General features: G+C 49.9%; 7 protein-coding genes across 7 annotated transcripts; 4 read left to right on the top strand and 3 right to left on the bottom strand.

The window, feature by feature from the left end:
• The first annotated feature begins 810 nt into the window (after window positions 1-810).
• Window positions 811-2,492, top strand: BC939DRAFT_455774 (B-cell receptor-associated protein 31-like-domain-containing protein). Its single transcript, XM_051556235.1, has 7 exons — window positions 811-978; window positions 1,095-1,118; window positions 1,225-1,322; window positions 1,427-1,449; window positions 1,595-1,712; window positions 1,826-1,934; window positions 2,087-2,492. Exons 1-7 carry the CDS (start codon window positions 934-936, stop codon window positions 2,321-2,323), a joined length of 654 nt encoding a protein of 217 aa, XP_051410782.1. The 5' UTR covers window positions 811-933; the 3' UTR covers window positions 2,324-2,492.
• A 194-nt stretch (window positions 2,493-2,686) lies between these two features.
• Window positions 2,687-3,127, top strand: BC939DRAFT_455772 (uncharacterized protein). The gene has a single exon (XM_051556234.1). It carries the CDS (start codon window positions 2,774-2,776, stop codon window positions 3,029-3,031), a length of 258 nt encoding a protein of 85 aa, XP_051410781.1. The 5' UTR covers window positions 2,687-2,773; the 3' UTR covers window positions 3,032-3,127.
• A 1,600-nt stretch (window positions 3,128-4,727) lies between these two features.
• On the top strand, window positions 4,728-9,963 carry BC939DRAFT_504410 (P-loop containing nucleoside triphosphate hydrolase protein; the record flags this gene model as incomplete). The annotated part of the gene is made up of 5 exons (XM_051560525.1): window positions 4,728-4,868; window positions 4,964-5,096; window positions 5,191-5,428; window positions 5,517-6,864; window positions 6,970-9,963. 5 exons carry the CDS (start codon window positions 4,728-4,730, stop codon window positions 9,961-9,963), a joined length of 4,854 nt encoding a protein of 1,617 aa, XP_051410780.1.
• A 252-nt stretch (window positions 9,964-10,215) lies between these two features.
• On the bottom strand, window positions 10,216-12,604 carry BC939DRAFT_455763 (WD40-repeat-containing domain protein). Its single transcript, XM_051556233.1, has 5 exons — window positions 12,417-12,604; window positions 11,908-12,259; window positions 11,600-11,750; window positions 10,591-11,436; window positions 10,216-10,460 (listed from the first exon to the last, which is right to left on the bottom strand). The coding sequence occupies exons 1-5, from the start codon at window positions 12,475-12,477 to the stop codon at window positions 10,341-10,343; spliced, it is 1,530 nt and encodes a 509-aa protein (XP_051410779.1). The 5' UTR covers window positions 12,478-12,604; the 3' UTR covers window positions 10,216-10,340.
• BC939DRAFT_455761 (kinase-like domain-containing protein) lies at window positions 12,592-16,691 on the bottom strand. Its single transcript, XM_051556232.1, has 13 exons — window positions 16,273-16,691; window positions 16,093-16,169; window positions 15,444-15,613; window positions 15,320-15,357; window positions 15,075-15,225; window positions 14,897-14,964; window positions 14,532-14,765; window positions 14,283-14,422; window positions 14,049-14,175; window positions 13,898-13,945; window positions 13,720-13,802; window positions 13,484-13,610; window positions 12,592-13,390 (listed from the first exon to the last, which is right to left on the bottom strand). Exons 1-13 carry the CDS (start codon window positions 16,273-16,275, stop codon window positions 12,977-12,979), a joined length of 1,680 nt encoding a protein of 559 aa, XP_051410778.1. The 5' UTR covers window positions 16,276-16,691; the 3' UTR covers window positions 12,592-12,976.
• Window positions 16,692-19,175: 2,484 nt separating this feature from the next.
• BC939DRAFT_398679 (P-loop containing nucleoside triphosphate hydrolase protein) lies at window positions 19,176-20,392 on the top strand (the record flags this gene model as incomplete). Its single annotated transcript, XM_051552435.1, has 4 exons — window positions 19,176-19,239; window positions 19,335-19,468; window positions 19,556-19,709; window positions 19,863-20,392. Coding segments are annotated over 4 exons (882 nt in total), but the record flags the coding sequence as incomplete, so codon positions are not given.
• A 77-nt stretch (window positions 20,393-20,469) lies between these two features.
• BC939DRAFT_425263 (serine hydroxymethyltransferase) lies at window positions 20,470-22,430 on the bottom strand. The gene is made up of 2 exons (XM_051553152.1): window positions 22,144-22,430; window positions 20,470-22,032 (listed from the first exon to the last, which is right to left on the bottom strand). The coding sequence occupies exons 1-2, from the start codon at window positions 22,270-22,272 to the stop codon at window positions 20,749-20,751; spliced, it is 1,413 nt and encodes a 470-aa protein (XP_051410776.1). The 5' UTR covers window positions 22,273-22,430; the 3' UTR covers window positions 20,470-20,748.
• Between the last annotated feature and the right edge of the window lie 388 nt (window positions 22,431-22,818).

Raw genomic sequence — 22,818 nt, 5'->3', positions numbered from 1 at the left:
TAGGACAGTTATAGGCAGGGGATAAGCAAGACAGGGCAGGACGACGAGACGAGACGAGGGGCAGGCCAAGTTTGGCGAAAGGGAAGCGGATGGGGAGGAGGAGGAGGAGTGTGAGGTCAAGGATGGATCTCTGACCAAGAATAGGAAGAGAAGGTCCAGGTGGAAGGGAGGAAAAGAGAAGACGGAGCGAAGAAAAAGGGCGCAGGCGGAAGTGGAAGGGAAACTTTTTTTTTTCCCCATGGCAAGAGAGCAGGTGGACCGACTTTTTTTCATACCAAAAAATAGTCACAATTAATGTTGGTGGCAACTGCTGAGCAGCAGGGAACCGTGGTTGCCCTCTATTCGCAATGACACCATCCACGCAATAAAAAGATAAAGAGGCGGCACACCAGTCAAATGAAGGGGCAAGGGAAGAAGCAGAGAAAGATTGTGGGTGGATGTTGTGTGGGGAGGGGGAAGTCTGTTGATGCTCCAAATAGGAAAGGCACGGGATAAAAAGAGCGCACCCTATCGAATCGGATGTTGATGGAGCTGTCTCTTCATTTGTGTCCCCATAGAGCTAGCCCGGCACTGTGATGGACTGAGCAGCAGCAAGACAGGAACCAGCCGCATATCGCTGTATCAAACAAAAGACAATCACCGGCCGTCTAGGGGTCTAGGGGATGAACACGGACCAGGAGAAAAGGACGCGCTTTTTTCATTCGTGAAATGGTGAAGTCATTTTTCACGAGACAATGACGCGCCATAATTGGCCGGTGTCATTTTTACACGGCATACCACTTTCTATGCGATATCTGAGACTTTTCCTCCCATCCTTTTGACGGCTCCATACAGACACATCCTTCTCTTTCCTTCCTTCCAACAACACACCTCACACCCCACACCCCACCACCACCACCGCTTTTAAACACATTCCACACAGCCCTTGCCACCATGTCGCTGCCTTACACTATGATCTTCACCCTGTTGATGACCGAGGCAAGTGAACTTCTTATGCTACTCTCCCCACTCTGGACCAGCACCACCTGCTGTTCATACCTACCACTAACCAGGCGTCGACTTTGACTTTTTCTTTGCTCATTTCAAACGATTAGATGATTGTCTTCATCCTCCTGATCGTAAGATTCGAATGAACACGCAGTGTATATTGCTCAGAGCCTCGTAAATTGAACGCGATATTAATCTAACATCGCCGTGATATGACCCTTATCAACTATAAAACAGATTCCCTTGCCAATGAATTGGAGAAGAGGAGTGCTCAAGTTCCTCGCCGAGTCTCCGTTCATGGGCCACATTCAATATGTGATGAAGATCGTATTCATGTGAGTGATTGCAAATACGTGGCGTTTTCAGCAGCTCGTGCGGACATGACTGGATCGCTGAACTCATATTTTTATCTTTGTTTCGGATCAATTGCACTCGATAGTTTCGTGTTCATCCTCTTTGTCGGTATGTATCTCATTGCTCTATGCCTCCTTACAGTCGACGCAGCATCATCACTAGACAAACTCCATGTGGTCTCTTCATCATGCTTAGAACACAAACATGTCATTAATTCCTAATATCTTTTATCCTGCGTATTGGGGTTTATTAGACTCTCTCAACCGTGTCATCAAGGTCGAAGTAATCACCGAGAACACCCCACCTGTTCATCATGCTCAGGGAGCAGAGACCAGCATTGCCGCCCGTCGATTCTATGCTCAGCGCAACATGTAAGTAGCTTTATTTTTCTTACTAATTTCGAAGCCGAAAGCAATGTCATTACGCCCGAATGCTTCAGTTGGACTGATTTTGAGGGCCCTGTCTGCCAAATGCTGTGTGATAGGTACCTCACTGGATTCACGCTCTTCCTGTCCCTCATCCTGAACCGCACTTTCTTCCTGATCTTGGATCTTCTCAAGAGTGAAGAAAAGATGGAAATTGTTAAGAAGCAGGTAAGCGTGCTTTGTCATCTTTTTCTCTCTCTCTCTCTCTCTCTCTCTCTCTCTCATCCTGTCACACATCGTCAGTCGTCACTTTTGATACGAGGAAAAAGACGCTTTCCTGAACATACGGAACTTTGCATGTGTTTTCTTGTACCAAATAGGCAGCACAGCAGAGCAAAGAATATGAGCGCGTGCTGGAGTCAGAGACCAAGCTGAAGAAGGAGGTCAAGGATCTGTCAGAGATTGTTGCCAGCCACGAAGGTGCCCAGCGTGATTTTGAGAACTTGAAGAAGCAGGCCAAACAGCAGCAGCAGGAGTATCTCCGCCTGGCGGACGAGAATAATGTCATGGAGATGAAGCTGAGGGGTACCACGGCGGAGGTCAAGAAGGACATTTAAAGGACTCGACTTGACTTGCTTACAACAGTAGTCGCTGGGTGCCCTTTTACCCGTTCAGTCCTTTTTTTTCTGCTTTTTTGTTTTCGTTTCCTATTTACCAGCGGATCTTGTAAATACGTTTTTGTTGACACGAGTAAAGAATCGGTCCCCGTTTGTCCGCAACATAACCTGCATGGTGTTAGACTATGGTAGTGCATCTGCATGCTTGTTTGATTTGTTTGCCTTGCTAGCCTTGTTAGCCTTGCGAGTACAACATGTGGTGCAGACAAGATTTGCACACTAACCTTACGTGCTGCAAAACACGTACAAAAGTAGGTTTATATTTTTTTTTAACGGCTGTCAAAGATTTGGTCCAGGGACCTCCTCCCCCTGGACCGGCCACCTCTGATTCGTCTGCAATCTCGCGGGCCCGATCTTACTCGCCACACAGGCAAACCCTGTGCCTACTCCATGTCCAAATGGTCCCTGCTCAATTGGCTTTGCTCAATGGTCCTGTTCAATGGTCCTGTCCAATGGTCTTGTTCATTGTCATTGTCGATACGGATGCCCACAATTCCATGCTCCCCAGTCCGGCTACTTGAAAAGAAGGAGGAGGGAGAAAGGAGGAGGAGGAGGGAAAAAAAAAAAAACTCGTTCGTTACACACACACACACATTGACTGTAAATCGGTACACAAGGAAAAAGAGGGCCACCGAGAGATACCGCTAGAACGGGCCTGACTGACTGGTAAGTAAACACAAAGGAGGGGAAACCTTCTTTTTTTTCCGCCCCTCCTTCCCTCCCTCTCTCTCTTCTTCTTCTTCCTCTTCTTCTTCCTTCTCCCTCACCCTTCGCCTCCCTTCCACCGACCCTCATCATCTTCAGCTCCTCCTCTCCATCCCCTCCTTCATCTCCCCTCCTTCATCCCTCATCTCGTTTCCTTCTTGTTTGTTCTTTATTTTTATTTTTTTTCCCTTTTATATAACGCTTCACTAGAGCACACTCTGTCTACATAACTGCAGTGTGTTCCTGGCGTAACTTCACCTTTTATATATCCGTCAGCATTTACCGCATCATAGGTAAGCTATAGGGTCTTGTTGCTGCCTGTCGCCCACTGGCGATGGCGTGAAAGAAGGGAGCGAGCAAAAAACGTGGAGAGAAACGTGGCAATCGGGAACTGTATGTGTGTGCGTGTGTGTGTGTGTGTGTATATATGTGTATGTGTGTGTGTGCACCGCATGGCCTTGTGCTCCCCTCCCCTGCACGACACCGTCGCCACAATTCTCCCTGTTTATGTGAGCACAACAACCAAAACTAGGGAACTTTAAGGGTGCTCATCATCTTGGCCACAGAAATGTGGGATGGTGCCCTCGACTCATTTCAGGGCACTTGACTCGGTGGGATGACCGAAAAAAGAGGGTTCTCATTCTGTTCTGAAAGGGTGATTCCAGTTCTCGAAGGTGGTCGTTTGGTCGTTTGGTCGTTTCTTTATTCCGTTTTCATTGTCTCTTTGTTGTCGTTGATCCGACATAAGCAGTTCCACAACGACGGTTCTGTGGTTGTCTACATCGCGTTCGCCAATACTCTATGCTTCGATGGGGTATAGAGGACAAGGGAAAGCAGTAATTGCTCTGGCTCGGGTTGACCAGTCATTTCCTTTGCATACATCATACAGTCTTGCGGATTCCCATTGTTCCTACCTATACGTCTTCAGGTTTCTTTCCCTGCTGTCTTACTTGTTGTGCATTTCAAGATCGACCCCCGTAGATGGCAGGAGAGAGAGAGAAAAAACAGATTTAGGGGGAAGTGAAGAAAGACCACAGGGAGCGTCTAATGCACAGAGCTGACAGGTGAAGATGTGGTTCAACATAGTCGCTGGCTAGGCTGAAGAGTTCTGTGGGTAATGTGGGTGGTTGTCCTGTCCTGCCCCAGCTTTCCTTGCCCCGTGATCGACTACTCCACACATATGCGTTGCGATGTTGTGCAATGCTATGGGTGTCGATGTCCAGGTGGTCTGGACAGCAGCATTCGGGTGTCGGCTTTCTCTTGCATATTCGTATATTTAAACTGCGTCTTCCCGTCGATGCTGCCTTCTATTTTATTTTGTGATTATTCCCGACATGCGTCTTTATATTTAGGGCCTATCATAGGTCTGATAAGGCACCAATTAAACATTTTTTTTTTTTACCACTACAACCTTTCCCCCCTTCAACGAATATTTATTTTTTACGACTCCATATCTTTAACGATCACTCCATTCGAACTTTTTTTTCATGGCTTTGACGACTTTGACGACTTTGATGATCCCTGGAAACGCCTAACGACTCGATGACCCTTTGATGAATGAACCGCCTGTCGGAACAAGACCTTAACACCTCATAAACACCGTCCCCCCAATCCTTTAGACCGTTGATTGCCACCAAACATGTCACTGGATACCTATGTCAAGGGCGTAAAGTGCTGGTTCACAGATGACAAGGAGGGCTGGATCAGTGCTACGCTGAACACACAGGATGTCGCCGCTGATGGAAAGGTCACCATGACCTTTGTGGACGATAATGGAAAGGTAACAAGATTTTCACAGTGAATACCTCGATGCTTCCTTCATACTTAATTCATCTTTCTAACAAAAAACGACCTGTCAACGCTACAACTTAATAGGACCATGTCTTCTCGTCCACACTCACCAAGATCCAAGATTCCAACAATGCCATCCTCCCACCCATGCGTAACCCTCCCCTTTTGGAGGGCACAGAGGATTTGACGAATCTTTCATATCTGAACGAACCAGCAGGTAAGCCCTTCATGCCGACGATTTCAATCTTGCGATTTCCCAGTCATGATACGACCCGCTAACATCACCTACCATGTATCTTCTGCTACCTTAGTCTTGAGCAACATCAGAACGCGTTACTCGCACTGCAACATCTACACATACTCCGGAATTGTCCTGATCGCAGCCAATCCTTTCGCACGTGTCAACCTCTACACTCAAGATATCATCCAGGCCTACTCTGGAAGGAGACGCGGTGAGCTAGAGCCCCATTTGTTCGCCATCGCCGAGGATGCATACCGTTGCATGATCCGCGACGAAAAGAACCAGACTATTGTCGTTTCCGGAGAGAGGTAACGATTTCTCTTTCAGACTTCCTGATATTCTTCTTCTGCATCTCCTTTCACACTTTACTAATCCTCACATTGTTCATTTCTATAGTGGTGCCGGTAAGACTGTTAGCGCAAAGTTCATCATGCGTTACTTTGCTACCGCCGACGACAGCGAACGTGGTGTCGATGCCTCCAAGACCGGGATGAGCGAGACCGAAGAGCAGATCTTGGCCACCAATCCAATTATGGAAGCCTTCGGTAACGCCAAGACGACCCGTAACGACAATTCGTCCCGTTTCGGTAAATTCACAGAGATCCAGTTCGACAAGGAGCGTAACATTATCGGAGCCAAGATCAGAACCTATCTCCTGGAGCGATCCCGTCTGGTTTACCAGCCTGAGCATGAGCGAAACTACCATATCTTCTACCAGCTCGTCGCTGGTGCGCCCCCCTCAGAGAAGAAGGAACTTGACCTCCAGTCAATCCAACAGTTCAGCTACTTGAATCAGGGCGGCGTCCAGACCATCAACGGTGTCGACGATGCTGCCGAATTCGAGATTACACAACGCGCTCTCTCGACGATCGGTATCTCTGTTCAGGCGCAGTGGGACATTTTCCGCCTCTTGGCTGCTCTTATTCACATCGGTAACATTCAAGTCACCGGTCGTACCGACGCCATAATTGCCGATGAAGATCCTTCCTTGATCACCGCTACCCGTGTCCTCGGCATTCCTCTCACAGAGTTTAAGAAGTGGCTAGTCAAGAAGCAGATCACGACTCGCTCTGAGAAGATCGTCTCCTCCCTGAAGCCCGAGCAGAGTTTGATCGTCCGTGACTCTGTAGCCAAGTATATCTATTCATCTCTGTTTGACTGGCTGGTCAACAACATTAACTCCAGTCTTTCCAGCGAAGCCGTCGCCAGCAGAATCCACTCTTTCATTGGTGTGCTCGATATTTATGGTTTCGAGCACTTCAAGAAGAACTCGTTCGAGCAGTTCTGTATTAACTATGCCAACGAGAAGTTGCAGCAGGAATTCAACCAGCACGTCTTCAAGCTGGAGCAGGAAGAGTACGTCCGTGAAAAGATCGACTGGAAGTTCATTGAGTTCAGTGATAATCAGCCATGTATCGAGATGATCGAGGGCAAGCTGGGAGTCCTGTCGCTCCTGGACGAGGAATCCCGTATGCCCGGTGGTTCCGACCAGAGCTGGTGCAACAAGCTCTTCTCCCAGCTCGGTACTGAGAAGCATAAGAAGTGGTTCACCAAGCCTCGATTCTCCAACTCTGCCTTCACTATCTCGCATTATGCCCACGATGTCACCTACGACTGCGATGGATTCCTCGAAAAGAATCGCGATACCCTTCCTGACGAGTTGTTGAACCTGATCAAGAACTCTGACAACGAATTCTTGGAGGAGGTTCTCATGACGAGTGCTACTCTCGGTGCTGGTGGAAGCGTAAGTTATTTCTGTTGATAGCGACTGCAAAGACGGTGGCAAAATGTTTCTTTATCATTATTCTTTACTCAACTTACAATTCATATTTTCATCTCCATTGAGTAGTTGACGGAGGATAAGCGCAAGAGTGTTATCAACAGAAAGCCTACTCTCGGTTCGATCTTCAAGGGCTCGCTCATTCAGCTCATGGACACGATCAACTCGACCAATGTCCACTACATTCGCTGTCTCAAGCCCAATGAGGCCAAGCAGCCATGGGCCTTCGATGCTCCTATGGTCTTGGGCCAGCTGCGTGCTTGTGGTGTGTTGGAGACGATTCGTATCAGTTGTGCCGGCTACCCCTCGCGCTGGTCCTTTGAAGAATTTGTGGAGCGTTACTACATGCTGGTCAACTCTGAGCATTGGGGCTTTGACACGCAAAAGATGTGTTCTGCCATTCTTGAGGCTACCATCAAGGAGGCCGACAAGTATCAGGTTGGTCTTACCAAGATCTTCTTCCGCGCTGGTCTCCTGGCCTATATGGAAAAGTTGCGTACCGACAAGTTGAACGCGTACGCGACTCTGATCCAGAAGAACACACGCCGCTTCATCTGCCAGAGGAAGTACCTGCGCCAGCGCAGTGCTGCCATCAAGATCCAGAGTTTCGCTCGCAAGGTCAATGCACAGAAGGAAGTCCGTGCTCTCCGCGAGGAACGCTCTGCCGTCATGCTGCAGACCTTCCTGCGCGGTTACGTTCAGCGCAAGAAGTACGTCGAGGCTCGCAACCATGTCCTTCGTCTGCAATGCCTCATCCGCGCCAAGCAGGCCCGTCTTGCATTCCAGCAAATGCGCGAGACCAATGGCGCGACCAAGATCCAACAGATCTGGCGCGGTATGCAGGCGCGTGCCCAATACAAGAAGGAGGTCCACGCAATTGTGTTGGTGCAGTCGTGCGTCCGCAGGAACAAGGCCCGCAAGATGCTCCTGGAGCTCAAGGCCGAGGCACGCTCGGTGAACCACCTGAAGGAAGTCTCGTATCGCCTCGAGGGAAAAGTGGTGGAGCTGACGCGGGCTTTGGATCTGGCGCATCAGCAGAACAAAACTTTCGATTCCCAGGTGGCCAGCCTCGAAAATCAGGTCCGATTGTGGAAAGAAAAGTACGAATTATCACAACAGTCCAAGTCGAAGGAAATTGCCCTTGCTGCGGAGAACCCTACTGTGCCCAAGAACGAGTTCGAGACATTGAAGGCCGCGAACGTGGAGCTGCAGTCCAAGTACAACGAATCGGTCGAGAAGGTCCGGACGCTGGATCAAGAGATTACCAAGCTGACAGAATCCCTCGCAAAGACCAAAGAAGAAATTCAGAAGCTGGCCGCGCAAGCGAAGGTCAAGCCCGAGGATTCGGAAACGGTGACAGCCTTGAGACGCGAAAATCAATACGTCCGCGAGCAGTTAGCACAGCTGTCAAAGGCTACTGGTCGCGACACTTCAAGTTTCCCAGTCACGTCGAAAGGTCTGGCTCCTCCTACGAGCAACGGCGCCACTCAGTCGCACACGGCGTCGTCGATGCATAACCAGCTGGCTCAGGGCACGATCGACAAGTACGAGAACTCTTACTCGTTTGCAAAGGAAGTTCCCCACAAGATCGTTACTACCCTCCCTCCTGCTGTGCCTATTCCTTATCACGCGAACGGCACCAAGCTCCCACCGGCTCCCAAGCTCCGCAACCGCAGCAACAGCACGCCCGATATTGCTGCTCTTGAGAATGGTGTTCTCTTCAAGCCCCAGAAGACGACCAACAGCGTCTTTGATAACCTGGATAACCATAGCCGTACTGCCAAGACCATGTCCGGCGACGACTGGTCTCGCCGTGTCAACCGTTCTCGTCCAAGCATTCACAGCTTGATCGAGCAGCCTGAGGTCGAGATCATGCGCATCCTCGAGGACGAGGAGGGTCTGCAGGAGGAGGTCTTGAACGGACTGATCAAGAACATGAAGATCCCTTCGCCCAGCTTGTCGAACCTGCCCCAGATCAAGGAGATAATGTTCCCAGCCCACATGATCGGTCTCTTGACGACGCAGATGTGGAAGTACGGATACATCAAGGAGTCGGAGCGCCTGATGATCAATGTGATGCAGGCGATCCAGCAGCAGTCGATGGCGATTGTTGGCGACGATACTATCATCCCCTGTGCCTACTGGCTCTCGAACGTGCACGAGCTGTTGTCGTTGATTTGCATTGGCGAACAGGAGATCACCCGCGAGGAGCTGACGGCGCGCTGCGGAGAGGACTATGACTGGATCGAGTACGAGCAGTTGGTGTCGACAGTCAAGTACGAACTCGAGTGCCTGGAGTACAACATCTTCCACGTCTGGATGAAGTCACTCAAGAAGCAGCTCAACAAGATGATCATCCCCGCGATCATCGAAAGCCAGGCCCTTCCTGGATTCATCACCAATGACTCTGGTCGGTTCTTCAACAAGTTGATCGGATCCGCACCGACCTTCAGCATGGATGATCTCCTGATGCTGTTCAACAAGATCTGGAAAGCGATGAGCTGCTACTATGTTGAGCACACAGTCGTCCGCCAGGTAATGACGGAGCTTTTGAAGATGGTCGGAGTCACTGGTTTCAACGACCTGTTGATGCGCCGCAACTTCTGCACATGGAAGCGTGCGATGCAGATCCAGTACAACATCACGCGCATTGAGGAGTGGTGCAAGGGACACGATCTGCCCGAGGGCACTTTGCAGCTGGAGCACCTGATGCAGGCGACGAAGCTGTTGCAGTTGAAGAAGGCATCGCACAACGATATCGAGATCATCTACGATGTCTGCTGGATGTTGACGCCAACACAGGTGCAGAAGCTGGTGCAGAACTACATGATTGCGGACTATGAGGTGCCCGTGAGTCCGGATCTGATCAAGGCGATCGCCATGCGTGTGGCCGCCAACGAGAAGAACGATACCCTGATGCTGGATGCCATCTCGCTCGAGGATGCCGGCTCATTCGAGACACCGGAGATCCGTGACGTTGAGATGGATTCCGAACGGTTCTTGCCACCCTGGATCGGCAACTTGACCCGACTCAAGTCGTTGATGCACTTGGTCGTCGTTTAAGTGGACGAATCCCTTTTCTTTCCTTTCTTGCTTTTTTGTATCCCTACAGTACATATTGTTGTTTGCTTTTTTTTGCTTTATTCATTTGTTCAATTGCACCAAGAAAGAGAAAAAAACATCGGTCGCGATGTTTTGTTATAAGAATTTAAAAAATATACAGAGACAAAAAAAAAATACAATACAATTCAATACAATACAATACAATACAATACAATGCGCCCTGATTTTTGCATGTAATAAATCAAGACGCTTCCTTGGTATGAATCTATGGTTTGTTGCTTTTATTACGAGTGATGAAAAAGATGCGAAGGGTGAGGTGGATGGTGTTGTTGCTTGGTAGACAAAAGAGAATGGAGGTGTGTGCTGAATCCCGAGCTTTAGATTTTCCTCTTCTTGCCAGTGAAGCGATCCAGGGCCGTAACGGGCTCGTCTGGGTTGCCCATTCTCCTCTTCGCACGCTCCTTCTTGTCGCTCTCGATCCTCTCCAGCAACTCGACCTAAGCAAGGAAAAAAGGAAAAAAAGAAAAAAATTAAGAAATCAGAAGATGAATCTTTGGCACACCATATTATTTTTATAACATCGCCAAGGTAAAGTTGAGCACCCAAGTGGCGAATTTGCATGCATACCTTCTTCTGATCGACAATGTTCTTGGCCTTCTTTCTGAGATGACGACGCGAGGACGAGTTCTTGCCACGGGCCCTGAACTTGAGTTCCTTGGCCTCCTCCGGATGCGCGGCCTCCCAGGCCTCCTTCTTCTCCTTGTTCAAGACCTGGACCGGAGCCACGTCCCTCTTGCCGACCATACCCCTGTCCAAGGTGATGATCTCTGGTTGAATCTTCTCCAGCAGCGAATGCACCTCCATTTCCTGTCTCTGCTTCTTTGTCTGGAACGGGTTCGCCTCCAATGCATCAAAGTTTGGCTCTCCGGCTCCGGGCACGATGATACTGCTGATCCCGCCCCGATGTCCGATTCCGAGCACATCCTCGAACGGCACGAATTGCACATCATGCACTGCGGACGCAGGCTGGAGATGGTTCATGTACGGCGAAACCTGCTTTGTCCGGAAGGGATCCTTCCACACGCTCACATGCGGACCAAACCCAACACTGAGCAGACCGCGTTGCGAGATCGAGAGCGATGATGCTGGTGTCGGGGTGTAATATTCTTGAATGGGCTTATATGTCCGAAGATCCCACAGTTTGAGTTGACCATCCAGTCCTGACGTGGCCATGTACTCGCCCGAATGACCTATTGCGATCGCCGTAACGGGTCCACGATGGCATTGCATCTTCACGAGCGGGGTCGTCATGTTGGGGGACCAGAGGGTGACGGTGCCGTTGCCGTGGCCGAGGTGCATGATGGCGTTGGAGGGGTTCTGGGTCATGACGTTGCATTTCCCGAGTTTCGTGCGGTGTTCCACCACGAGGTTTCCCGTCGATGTGTCCTGGTATTTGAGGTATCCTGTGTTTCCCTGTTTTTTTTCCGTTCGTTTTTTTTTGGCGATTCGTCGAGGACGTCAAGCAAATACAGGGGAAACGTTAGAAGGGAGAGTTTTTGTTCCGTTAGACAAAAGTTCCTGCAAAAGGATCCAGAAATCCACAAAAGAGCAAAAAAAAAAAAGAAATATAACTTACGATGGTGGTGAGCAGGAAGTGGTATGGCAAAAAGTCCAGTTTGTTGACCTCGATATGGTTCCGTAAGCAGTGGATCTCCATGCCCGTCTTGTCGTAGATATACACATATTTCTTCTGGGCCACCGCAAACAGCGTCTCGTTGTGCAGCCATCTATTGTTATCAAAAACAAAAACGAAAACGAAAGCGAAAAATCCCGTCAGTAACATCTTCCAAAAAAAAGACGTCTCTCCTTGATCAACACCAAACATCGCCTCGGTCTCCTCCACAGTCTGCTTCACCCCGCAACATAAAAAAAAAAATAACATACTTGACATCCCGAACTGTCTCCCTGAGCTGCAGTTCACACCCCAACTTGGCTGCCTGCCAGTCGAACGCTGCCACATGTCCTTTCCGTCCGCCGATCAGAAGATGTCGTCCGTTGCGTGTATAATCAATCGAGTACGGTCCAAACTTGAGATCGAGCGTGAACATCTTGTGGGACGTTGCCAGATCAACCTCCTTGCCCAGGGCCGCCTGCGAGAGCTGGTATGTCTTCTCAATGCCCTCGGGTTCCAGAAACCCGCCTTCCTCCGTCAACAGAATCTCGGACGACGCCGCCTTGTACGCCGCCTCTTTGAACTGCTTCTCCCGCCGTTTGATAGTTCCCTTGAGTTTTTTATCTTGGAGTTTCTGTTTATTGGGATATTGGGGATGAAAAACAAAGTGTTGATTAGCATTGTTACTAGGAACAGAATATGGGGGGGGGGGGGGGAGGGGGAAGTACAAAAAGGGCAGGTATAGTTACATTGACGCCCTCGAGTGCTTCATGGCTGCTACCACGGGCATACTTTGGCACCAGGGCCAGTACGGGATCCTTCTTTTTCTTTTCAACGGCCATTGGGATATGAATGGAATGAATGATGGAGGGAGGGGTATGGTCGAGTTCGTACAATGGCAACGTCCAACAAGCTGTCCGTCAAGTGCAACAAAAAAAAAAAGTTGTTTACACTTTGTGACCTGCTACATACCATCACATGACACTAGAAAAAAAAACGCGTTTTTTCTTATTGCCAGCAAAACTACATTAAGAACTAATAGACAAAAATATTCTGCGTAAACTTTCTACACCTGCTCTCCCTACTTGAGCTCCTTCTCCCTCTCCCCCCTCCTCCACAGAGAGCTACAAGCATATGAGAACAATAAAAATAAAACAAGACAGTGTCCCAAGCACTGTTGAAATTATGGATGAAATGGCGTTGCGAATAACAAAAGGCTCTGTAGAAAATTAGACAAACTTAATGAAAGAGATCCGCCGCATTCAAAGTATGTAATTTGCCGCGGGCACTCTTGTCCGTCCGTTAAGAGCTTTGTTTCTTGGGATCTTCGCTGCCATAAATTCATGCGACAATTGGCCACTTGGACCGGAGATGTTCGATCCAGCGGGCATAAAGCGCCTCTGCCACAGGACTAGCCGGACTCCGAACCTCAGGTGTCGGTTCTGCTGCAGGCTTGTCGGCTTCTACGGCTGTCGTATCAGTCGAGTCCGTATTCACAGTTGAAGACGAGGACAGGGCCTCACTCTCATCATCCAGAGCTCTTCCATTTCCGAGCACACCTATCGCCTCAGTAGCGGCGGTGCTACCATGGGTTTCGATCTGCTTCATGAGGTCGCTGTTTCCCTTGATTTGCGTGAGTGCTTGTGTGAAGAAGGCGAGTAGCAAAGACGGATTGATGTCGTTGAGATCTGAAACTCCATGCTCCAAAACACTGAGCGCCTCTAGATCCTCGGCGCTATGCTCGCCGCTCTTGAGCTGTTAATGATTTCAGAAGTTTCGATTAGAGATCAGCTGTGGGACCACTGCATCCACGGATGCTTTCCACTTCTTTTTCCCTCAGTTACTTACTTTCTTCAAAACGGGCAGTAGCGCGTCATTTGCGAGCTGTCGACCAGCCTCCGCCTGAGGACTTTCCTCAAAGGTGTTTTCATTGATGACCTTCTTGGCTGCCGGCACAGCCTTGATTGTCTCGAACCTAGTATAATATATATAGAAGAATATAAACTCGTGTGTTTAGTTTCTAGTTTTCAGAGTCGAAAAAAAATGGAGCATAAAAGGCATCTTCACAGCGCAAGTTGACCTACCCATCTTCGATTGTCATATCTCCAGGTCCAGGGTTATTGGTGTCCAAGGTCGACTCTGACAGCTCAAGCTCCTCTCCATCAATCTAATAGTCGTTATAAAAAGAATTACGCGTAAGGATCGTAATATTACACGGATTCAAGAACGAATATGCTTTGCAATACGGGATCCAGATCATACCTTGAGGTTAGCGAGATTGATGACGCTGCCAATATCTCGGCCGGGCCTCTGCAAATCATCGCGGGAGTGGGAAGAGTATATTCTTTAGAACTTCTCCGTTTCTGTTGGACTTTGAAAATATGGCAAACAAACTCGATGAAAAACCACTTACCGCTCGGACTGTACTTTGCGCATCTGGAGCACGCCGGACTGTAGAAGCCGCAGAAGCCAGGCCAGGGATGCGAATAGTGCCAAAATCCCACGGCATATCGTCATCATTGGTATTGAAGGTGCTGAAGCTAAAAAAGACAACATTCACAGCAGCATATCGATATTAATATCCTTATCTTTAGACAATGGTACGAGCAAGCATACGAAAAAAAGGGGGCCAGAGTATATAACTTACGTCCTTGTCAATGAGGACGCCGCGCGCTGATGAGCGGCCAGTTTCCAGACATCATATCGTTCAACGAGCTCCTGCAATTCCACCTTGCGCCTCGCCATCTTGATGAAACGATGTTTCAAAAGATCTCTGGCGGTTGGTCTCTGGATATCATCCAAAGTATCGTGAAGAGATACATAGGTCAGGATATGTCACCAAAACGACTGGAAGCGAAAAGCAGCATAGCGCGCAAAGTGCGCCGATTTTGCTTACATCTTTGGGATTCTTGATCAAACACAGCTCCACAAATTCCTTGAACGCTCGTGAAAAGTCGCCCTCGAGTGATGGGGGTTTCGCCTTCGGGATCAGGAACAGGACTCGCATGGGATGATACTCGGCCAAGGGCGGTTCTCCCTTGGCGAGTTCGATAGCGGTGATGCCTAGTGACCAGATATCAGCCTTTGCGTCGTATCCAGCCTGTTTGATGACTTCCGGTGCCATCCAAAACTAGAGAAATGAAAAAAAAAAAAAAAAAAAAAAAAAAAAAAAAAAGAATAAAAGAATAAAGAACGAATGAGGATCGGATGATAGACAACGTTGTCGGACACACTTCTTGGTCTAGACGCGGAAGCACTTACTGGTGTCCCGACAAACGTGTTCCTTTTACTCTTCTGTTGCGACAACTGGGCTGCAACTCCAAAATCGGCTATCAACAAGATTTTGTTCACGGAATAACCAAACAGTCAAATTTTAGTCCTGTGTCGAATGTGTAAGGAGTGAATGATGCATACACGTTGGCCACCGCTCGTATCTTACCAAGCTTGACATCGCCTGAGCCGGACAATAGGACATTAGCAGCCTTGATGTCTCTATGAATCTTGCCCTCTGCGTGGAGATACTCTAGGCCCAGCAGCAGTTCCCTCAGGACAATAGCTACATGGTCTTCACTGAATGGTCCGGGTTTAAGCTAGAACAAACAGATGAATAGAGTGTTAGTGACATGTTTGCGAACCTCCCTTTACCAGACATATGGAAGAATATGCTGTTCCCAGGATGCCTACCAAATCCAAGCACGATCCTCCGGCCAAGAACTCCATCACTATCACATTAACAGATAGAGAGGGAGGTTAATGATGATGGTTGGCCTAAGCGGCACGGGAAGTAAGTAGAATGATGAATGCTTACCAATCCAAAGCTTGAATCCCTTTACACAACTGCCATAGTACTTTGTGATAAACTCCGAGTCGCACTGAGAGAGGAGCGCAATTTCCTGCTGAATCTCGCTGATGTCTTCCTCAGAGTCTTCCAGGTTGATTTGTTTGATGGCCACGACTTCCTTCGAGACATTGTGGATTCTAAGATGAGATAGTATAAATTGCGTTGCATACACAAGTTAGAGGGCTATCGTTGCATTGCTTGATGCTCTTTCTTCTGGCGGTTAGCCAGGGGTATGTCCTGATGTGCCTGGTGTGTACATGCGCATAAATATTAGGAAAAAAAAACGTGTTGTGCCGGCGTGGTATGACAAAGATGGGCACAGAGGCACAGTGGGGAAAATAGGAGAATTGGATACCATCACACGGGACATCTGCATGCGAAATGTAAAAAAATGTAACAAGTGATGCTCTGTCGACTGCTGCGTGTACAACCCGTGGAAATAATCTCTCTGGGACAAAAAGGGGGGAACCACACACACACACAAAGGGCTTTGCCAAGGTATGTAGCGACGCTGAGAGCAGCAAAGAGTACTATTGCCATCGTCTGAGACTGTAGAAAGAATAAATGATATCCACAGGAGGTGATGAGGAGGGAGAAAAGAAAAGAGATCACCTACGCTTTGTAGACGGTGCCGAAAGACCCTGTTCCAATTTTCTCGAGGAGCGTATACTCCTCTTCGGGATCAGATCGCATCTATATGAGAAGGCAGTGGCAGAGAGCGTCCGTTTTTTTTTTTAGCCTGGTCTGGGCACATTTACGGCAATGATGAGTGGGAGCGATTGCAGGCGCTTTATACCATTGTGGGAGTGCTGGATCAGGGTTCAAGTGAGGGTTGAACCAGAGAACGCTTGGATCTTCTGCAGAGGTGAAGATGGGGTACTGGCAGCTGCTGCTTGTCGCCTAAAAAATTTTGCTTTGGTGAAGAGGACTGCAATTGAGGCGAAGGGGTGTTGGAGAAAGGGTGGCGGCAGCCGAGAGGGAAGTGAAAGTGGAGCTGTTGGGGCTGGGATGCAGGAACCGAGATGCGGCTCAAGGGAGGAGGAAGAGAGAGCCTTTGGAGAGTAAAGGGGGAGGGATTTATTTTGGTGGCGGAAGGTGAAATTGGACAGCGAGCAGGGGCAGCAGGAGTGTATATTAGGAAAGTAGGAAATGGAGAGAAGGAGAGAAGAAGAGAAGAAGAAGAGAGAGAGACGGAGGGAGGGAGAGGAGGTGAAGAGGTGTTTGTTGGCCCGAGGAGGGTTTGTTCGCCACCAACACAAACTGCCAGCAGGGGACAAAAGGGCAGTGCACGGTGGAGGACAGCCCTGCTGCGACGCCTGGCCCGAGGGAGATGACGACCGAATGAGTGAATCGGAGAGGGTCCGCATTGAGGGAATAGGGGACCATGAGCATCCGCAGAGACCGTTTTTCTTTTCTCATAGGCCGACCGGGCCATGTCCACTCCTATGCTTCCGCGGTGTCTTTGCCCCCTCGCCCTTCAGATCACTATTCCCCTCCCGAGACTAGAGCCAAGCAGCCAAGGAGACGTGATCAGCTTGCTGCTCCACCCCATGGCTGCATGCGCCTTATAAGAGGTCGACAGAGCCGCCATCCATGTCGCCCTTGCATGCCCACGTAGGCACATAAAGGGTCATCCCCTCCCCTCGGCGATGACAAATGTGTGCTGTATGTATGTCGTCCTCGCCACTTCATTTGTATTACTCTTTCTTGGCCTGCTTACCGGATAATGACAATCATGCTGTCCGCAAGGACGACCCAGGGGTTGTTTGTCCGCCTCGCTGCTAGCCCCCTTGGTTTCTGCCATGGCCCTGTCACGCGCTGTTCATCCGCGTGTATTTTTACGCCGGCAATCATCTGGCCACCTATTTTATAACCATATCGCTTTTTTTGGGTCTCCACGAGTTGCCGAGAATAGGGGGTAAGAAATAAAATATTGCTCCTGTAGCCTCCTGTACCTCTTTTTGTGCATCATGACGGCAATAACGGGCGATGCGGAGCGCTAAGCAAAATATACAACAGGATTGCTGGGCGTAGTGTCTGTTTGGGCTGACAATCGCCTTCACTTTCGCAGCTGCGGGGGTGTCAACAGGGTGATGCCCATTGACAGCAGGGGCCAACTTCTATGAGGTCAGAGCTGTGTTATTTACTGCGCGTTGCTGTAGCGCACAGCCAGCGCAAGTCGAATAATAGATCTGTGGATTTGTATCCGATGCGTGCTTGAGACGCGGTAAAACGCGCGATGGGTATCCAAAAACATCCCTGTGCCGCGTCGGGATTCGCTGGTGGATACGCGATTCCGTAACTGGCCAATAATGGACGGGTTTGATTCCAACAGTCACGGCCAATCGCCCTGAGCACCGCCACCAAGCAGCTGGGTTTCCTGCATTGCTTTGCTCTCGAACAGCTCCACACTCCACACTCAGCATCCGCATGCCGGGCAGGACCATCGAACTCGAACGCGCTTCTGTCACCGACTCGCTGCGATACTGGCTTCTCAACGCCCGCCACGACGGATTCTCATTCTTCTTCAAGGGGGCCTTTGCCAAGCCGACTCGTCCCATCACTTCAACTACATCACCTGCTCGCCTGTTCATCTCCCACTGGAAGACACTTGTCTTAACAAGAAGCGCCGCAATACAGGGGGCTTTAGCATTGGCTGTCTTCTTTACTCTCATCAGCATTGTCTATTGTTATCGTCGCTTCAGCAGCAAAGAAACTGGACTACCAGCCATCCCAAACAGGAAAAGTACGCGCTTGAAGCCCATCCCTGTTCGCAAACCACAACGATCCATGTCAAGACAGAGCATCACTAACACAGGTGCTTCGTCCCCGAGTCGCGGCACTACCAGAATATCACAACCATCATCTCCGGGCACTTCTCCTCTCGAGCTGCAAAAGCGCAAGCATAACGAGGCGTATCACCAAATCAATACGGCCCTCGACTACGATACCAATGGCGACTATACAAAGGCGCTCGAAAGCTATAGAAGGGGCATCCAAACATTGAAGGAGGCGCTCAATATCCGCTATGTAACAGACGCTGAGTTCCGGGAATCTGAGGTGCTTGGGCCAAAGATGCGCCAGAACTTGCAGGCAGTCGAGAGTCGAGTCGAGGACTTAACGCGGAGATTGAACGGGTCTAGCGATAAGGACCTTCTAGCACAAATGAACATTCGGGGAAGTTCAGCAGGATCTTCTTCGCGATCATTCTTTTCGTCCGCAGTCTCGAGTGCCATACAGGCTGTAGGGTCTGCTATCTCTGGCGGGGCAAACACTTCAGAGGTGTCATCACCAGCCGAGCGCAACAGCTCGACTTTCCAAACATCCTCTGTTCAATCATTACCAACCTCAATACGCAGGACCGTCCCAACATCCTCAAGTCATTCTGGGGGCGGTGATCCAGTGTTTAATGTTGTAACAGCTTCAAGGTCGTCGACAGCGACTCTTTCCAAGCGACCTCATCCAAACAATGGTTCTGTTGGACAGCATACACTGACCAGCACTTCTGGAGCAGCTGCTAGGCTCACTACTCCATCACGCACAGGGACTACACGTCCAGGAACGATCACAGGAGGACGCAAGAGACCTGCTGGAACTGCGATTGGAGGTTCAACAGGAGGAGCAACAGCGACAGGGCAGCCGTCAGTTCTCGCAGAGACAAAGAGCAAGATTTCTCGCTTGAAAAACATTGACGCCAAGCTCGCCAACCTGATCCTGAACGAAATCATGATCGACGGAGCTGCTGTCACCTGGGACGATATTGGTAATCCATGGGCAATGACGAGTCTATCTCTTTGTCAATTTGTGCTGCTTGAGTATTGTTTAATAATACGTTGTTTCGATGCGCATTCATAATAGCGGGCCTCACATTCGCAAAACAAGCATTGAAGGAAATCGTGATATTGCCAGCCTTGCGGCCAGAGCTCTTTACTGGACTGAGAGCACCCGCCAAAGGAGTTTTGCTTTTTGGACCCCCAGGAACCGGTAAAACTGTACGATGGGTTGCTACTGCATACTTTGCGCCTGTGTCTGGATTCTTTGCTATGGGTAGCCGGATTTTCTAACACCAAACTATGTAGATGCTAGCAAAGGCGGTCGCACAGGAATCCAAGTCAACATTTTTTTCGATCAGCGCCAGCTCTCTTACCTCCAAGTTTGTGGGCGAATCAGAAAAGCTGGTCAGGACGCTCTTTGCGATCGCAAGGGAGCTACAGCCGGCCGTCATCTTTATCGGTGAGTGAAGAATTATGGGCACCAATGGCAAATAATTTTCTGAGCATACTGCATATTTTTTTTTTTTTTTTTTACTAACACCGTGCTGCTTCATTCACTCGGTGTATCTTTTTTTTTTTTTTTTTTTTTTTTTTTTTTTTTTTTGGTCTTCAGATGAGATCGATTCCATATTGACGGAGCGGTCTGAAAACGAACATGAGGCCAGCAGGCGGCTCAAGACCGAATTTTTGTTGCAATTTGATGGAGCAGGATCCAATTCTGACGACCGCGTTCTCGTGATGGGCGCCACCAACCGACCCCAGGAACTGGACGAAGCAGCACGGCGTCGGTTCGTGAAGCGCATTTATATCCCTTTACCCGAGTCAGAAACACGGCGTTCTTTGCTCATGAAGCTGTTATGCGGGCAGGATTATCACCTCTCAACAAGCGAGATGAATAGGTTGGTGCAGCAGACAGAGGGCTATTCAGGCTCGGACATCACGGCGCTCGCCAAGGATGCAGCATTGGGACCACTCCGGTCACTGGGAGAGACATTGTTGGATACGCCTGCAGATCAGGTACGACCGATCCAGTACCAGGACTTTGTGCACGCGCTGCAGACGATCCGACCATCGGTCAGTCCACAGAGTCTTCAGTCCTTTGAGGAATGGAATCGCGAATACGGTGCTGGTATCCGAGGATAAGCTGTGGGACTTGATAGAATAAAATACCATCCTAATTGTATGTCATGGTCTTTACAGCGATTGCATTTTTTTTTTTTAGGTGTTTCAACTTCATTATTTTTTAGTGATAATGTTGAATATCGGTAACTGATGCTTTTGGGGGGTTCTATGGTACAGTCGAAAATGGTATGGCAGTAACCGACCACAAGGCCATTTCGCGGGAAAAAAATAACAAAGTGTTATAAACAGAGAGTGGAAAGAATTGGATACGGGCTCGAAATGTGCACAGAAAAGATGAGAAGATTGAGGGGGCTAATTTGATCCGCATGGTTGAGCATGCAAAGCATCAAAATCATTTGTTATACCCACTTTCCACTTTAGTGGGAGGCCTTCATGTCCTCCGTGATCTCAAAGCCGGGGAAGGGGAAGGACGTGGCAAAGGCCTCGACCTCCTTCTTGAGCTGAGCAACCTGCTCGTTGCCCTCCAAGGCAGCGACAAAGTCCTTCATCAGCTTGCTGCCGGCCTTGGCCTGGACATCCAGAGCGATTTGGACAATGCGGTGCAAGAACTCGCCGACCTTGACAAAGTCATCCTCCTTGAACGAGCGGGAGGTCAAGGCCGAGGTTCCGAGACGGACACCACCGGGGGTGACGGCCGAAACATCGCCACAGACAGAGTTCTTGTTGAGGGTGATGGAAGCCATGTCGCAGATGCGCTCGACCTTGCTGCCGGTCAACTTGTTGGGGCGGAGATCCCAGAGAATCAAGTGGTTGTCCGAGCCATCGGTGACGATCTTGTAACCGTGCTTGACCAAGGTGGCGGCAAGGGCCTTGGAGTTGGCAATAACCTGCTTGGCATACAACTTGAACTCGGGGCTGGCAGCCTGCTTGAGGGCAACGGCAATACCGGCGATGGTGTTGTTGTGGGGACCACCCTGGATCGAGGGGAAGACAGCCTGGTTGACGCGGCTCTCAAGATCCTCGCCCTTTTCGACCTTGGCATCCTTGTTCTTGCGGAAGAAGATCAAACCGGCGCGGGGACCACGGAGAGTCTTGTGGGTGGTGGTGGTGACGACATCGCAGTACTTGAAGGGCGACTCGGCCTCCTGACCGGCAACGAGACCGGAGATGTGAGCCATGTCCGACATGAGATAGGCACCGTGCTGGTCAGCGATCTTGCGGAAGCGGGCATAGTCCCACTCACGAGGGTAGGCCGAGGCACCGCAGATGAGGACCTTGGGGCGGAACAGCTTGGCGTTCTCCTCGAGACGGTCGAGATCGATGAGGCCGGTGGTGGCATCGACCTGGTAGGGCATGGACTGGAAGTAGATCGAGGTGGCGGAGATCTTCTTCTTGGCGGTCTGGTAGCCGTGAGTCAAGTGGCCACCGGAGGGGAGGTCGAGACCCATGATGCGGTCCTGAGGCTGGATCATGGCGGTCAAGGCAGCAAAGTTAGCAGTGCTTCCAGAGTAAGGCTGGACGTTGACGCCCCACTCCTCGGGAGAGAGACCGAAGGCGTCAAGAGCGCGCTTGCGGCACAGGTTCTCGATCTGATCGATGAACTCGTTACCACCGTAGTAACGGGCGCCGGGAAGACCCTCGGAGTACTTGTTGGTCAAGGCGGATCCGTTGGCCTCCATGACAGCCTGGGAGGTGAAGTTCTATTTGGTGGTAATAGCGAGTCGAGTCGGCAGCAATCGTTAGTACGATGGGGGATTATTCATGCTTGCAAATTGCCTCCCTATTTTCGTGTCTCATTCAGCGATCCCTACCTCGGAAGCAATCAACTCGAGACCAGAGTACTGGCGGTACTTCTCCTTCTGGATCAAGGTGTAGATCTCAGGATCCTCCTGCTGGAGGGGGGTGTTCATGCCGGCGTTCCAGGAGTCGATCTTGGCCATTTTGAGAGGATGTCTGATTGAGCAGATCAAAGGAAAGTTGAGAGAGAGAGGACAAAAGATCAGTCATAAGAAAATAAAGCGAACACCCCAGTTCGATCCATGTCGATGTTCCTGGGAATCGCGGTCGGGGGACGTCAGATAGATGGATAATCTCTTATTTGGTGGGGCATTGTAGCAAGCACGAGGAGAAGCCCCCACCCCATCTGGACGGTGACTCCCTTTCTCAGGTCTGTTCACATGCGGGCATTCACGGATTCAGTGAAGCGGGCGATATGTGACCATGCCCTCCAGAACCTTCCTCTTTATCTTCTCCGCCCATCAAATCGCGGTTGAATGCAGCCGTGCGCCTGTCCTGTAAATTGTGGGCAGTCGCCGATGTCCAGGATAGTGGAGCAAAGCGAAAGGAACGATTGGAGGAGGAGGAGGAGGAGGAGGAGGGGCAGGTCAAGAACAGCAAAGAGAGAAGCGCATGGTTACCTTTTTCTTGGAGAGGTTGATGAGAGGGGAAAGGGGTGAGGTGAGGAGCAAGCAAGCAAGCAATCGAGA

The sequence above is a fragment of the Gamsiella multidivaricata genome (genome assembly GCF_025024155.1).
Source record: "Gamsiella multidivaricata strain RSA 2152 chromosome Unknown BC939scaffold_45, whole genome shotgun sequence".
Taxonomy (NCBI): domain Eukaryota; kingdom Fungi; phylum Mortierellomycota; class Mortierellomycetes; order Mortierellales; family Mortierellaceae; genus Gamsiella; species Gamsiella multidivaricata.
The sequence above is the reverse complement of the archived record's forward strand: the minus strand, read 5'-3'. Positions and strand labels throughout refer to the sequence as shown.

What these genes read in the sequence shown, in the direction of transcription:
- BC939DRAFT_425263 (XM_051553152.1), bottom strand. Translation starts at nt 22,272, where the DNA reads ATGGCCAAGATCGACTCCTGGAACGCCGGCATGAACACCCCCCTCCAG. An exon ending in TCGAGTTGATTGCTTCCGAG is followed by an intron (nt 22,033 to 22,143) that starts GTAGGGATCGCT and finishes ACCACCAAATAG; the next exon opens with AACTTCACCTCCCAGGCTGT.
- BC939DRAFT_455763 (XM_051556233.1), bottom strand. Translation starts at nt 12,477, where the DNA reads ATGGCCGTTGAAAAGAAAAAGAAGGATCCCGTACTGGCCCTGGTGCCA. An exon ending in ACTTCCTGCTCACCACCATC is followed by an intron (nt 11,437 to 11,599) that starts GTAAGTTATATT and finishes GAAAAAAAACAG; the next exon opens with GGAAACACAGGATACCTCAA. An exon ending in ACATTGTCGATCAGAAGAAG is followed by an intron (nt 10,461 to 10,590) that starts GTATGCATGCAA and finishes TTCCTTGCTTAG; the next exon opens with GTCGAGTTGCTGGAGAGGAT.
- BC939DRAFT_455774 (XM_051556235.1), top strand. Translation starts at nt 934, where the DNA reads ATGTCGCTGCCTTACACTATGATCTTCACCCTGTTGATGACCGAG. An exon ending in TCACCCTGTTGATGACCGAG is followed by an intron (nt 979 to 1,094) that starts GCAAGTGAACTT and finishes TCAAACGATTAG; the next exon opens with ATGATTGTCTTCATCCTCCT. An exon ending in GTGATGAAGATCGTATTCAT is followed by an intron (nt 1,323 to 1,426) that starts GTGAGTGATTGC and finishes TGCACTCGATAG; the next exon opens with TTTCGTGTTCATCCTCTTTG.
- BC939DRAFT_455772 (XM_051556234.1), top strand. Translation starts at nt 2,774, where the DNA reads ATGTCCAAATGGTCCCTGCTCAATTGGCTTTGCTCAATGGTCCTGTTC.
- BC939DRAFT_455761 (XM_051556232.1), bottom strand. An exon ending in TCAATCTCGCTAACCTCAAG is followed by an intron (nt 13,803 to 13,897) that starts GTATGATCTGGA and finishes AACGACTATTAG; the next exon opens with ATTGATGGAGAGGAGCTTGA. An exon ending in TACTGCCCGTTTTGAAGAAA is followed by an intron (nt 13,391 to 13,483) that starts GTAAGTAACTGA and finishes AATCATTAACAG; the next exon opens with CTCAAGAGCGGCGAGCATAG.